The following is a 1,221-nucleotide window of genomic DNA, read 5'->3' on the forward strand; positions in this document are numbered from 1 at the left end:
CACTATCACAGGTTTCCAATCGACTAAATACAACCCGTTATGATTTACCCAAAATTATCCATTCATCCATATCCACGTACCGCTCTTGGTGAAGCAAGGCACACGTTGCATTATATTAAGGACACTGAAATCCATCAACATTCGAGGTAAACAGAGTAACTATTATCTCTACATACAACATACATTTTGATGCTTATGGACAGATGGCATAAAGCTTTGGATTTGGCCACACTGTAAAGAATTTGGAAATAAGGGAAATCAAATTCTCTTCAACGCCTTCAATTTGTCAGTATCTTGTTCTCGATGACAGATACAAAATCATCAATCTGAAGTAAATGGAAAATCGGAAGGGCTACAGGTTATACGAAATACAGAATCGAACATTCGTATCTCTTCCGCAGCCTAAGTTATCATTAGGGAAAATATATATATATATATTTCGAAAAGAAGAAAATAACGAGAGAGAAATGTAATCATCCCTCTTTTAGAAAATTAGTAGAGATACGAGTTTTCAGAAAATAATATTTCCTTCTTTTTTAAATAACAAATCATACCACTGATTACTACGAAAGGAAAACACAGCACCGTCTAATTGATTATAAATCTCACCTGCATTAGCCTCACAGTCGTTAAGATCTAACCTCTTACCGGCATATTTCAGTAATATTATCATATAAAAACAGGACTTATAACCTCAATAACCATTATGACCAATAAACACTAGCCACACAATCGCCAGGTCTAATGCAAGCGGCATCAAACATCCCCAATACGCACCCCTCCCCCGTTTTCGCAATCCCTCCCCTATCTCTTAGATGGGAACGACTGCAGACAATCCCTGATGATAACCGCAGCCATTATCAGAAGCTCCCCTTGCTCTTTGGGCACGTGCCTGTTCAGGTTCAGGTTCACCGCGCGCTCGCCCGTGATGCCCAGAAACGCGATGTCGTTGTAAGTACAGCTCGAAAGGGGTTTCACGCTCTTCGCCTCCTCCCTCAGGACCTTCTTCAGTAAAACGAACAGGTCCTTGTCGAAGGCGACGGCTAGGAGTCCTGCTAGGGAGTCGGACAGAGAGACCACGGGGAAGGCTTTCTTGTCCTTCAGGCATTCTTTCAAATGGAATATCTTCTGCCAGCCCAGGTCCTCCTCCTGCCCAGAGTGGCTGGGAACTTGTAATTGCTCGCCGTCCTTCACCGGGGAACTCTCGGAATCGACTTCTGC

At 42.8% G+C, this 1,221-nt stretch overlaps 1 protein-coding gene across 1 annotated transcript in view; it reads right to left on the reverse strand.

Moving 5' to 3' along the window:
* Positions 1-140: 140 nt before the first annotated feature.
* The window catches only part of LOC119590705, a gene marked incomplete in the record, with an annotated part of 15,970 nt that continues 14,889 nt past the window's right edge, over positions 141-1,221 (reverse strand). The window contains 1 exon segment of the mRNA XM_037939391.1: positions 141-1,217. Within this exon segment, the coding sequence (XP_037795319.1) occupies positions 805-1,217 (413 nt within the window).

Source organism: Penaeus monodon, chromosome 27, assembly GCF_015228065.2.
Source record: "Penaeus monodon isolate SGIC_2016 chromosome 27, NSTDA_Pmon_1, whole genome shotgun sequence".
Taxonomy (NCBI): Eukaryota; Metazoa; Arthropoda; class Malacostraca; order Decapoda; family Penaeidae; genus Penaeus; species Penaeus monodon.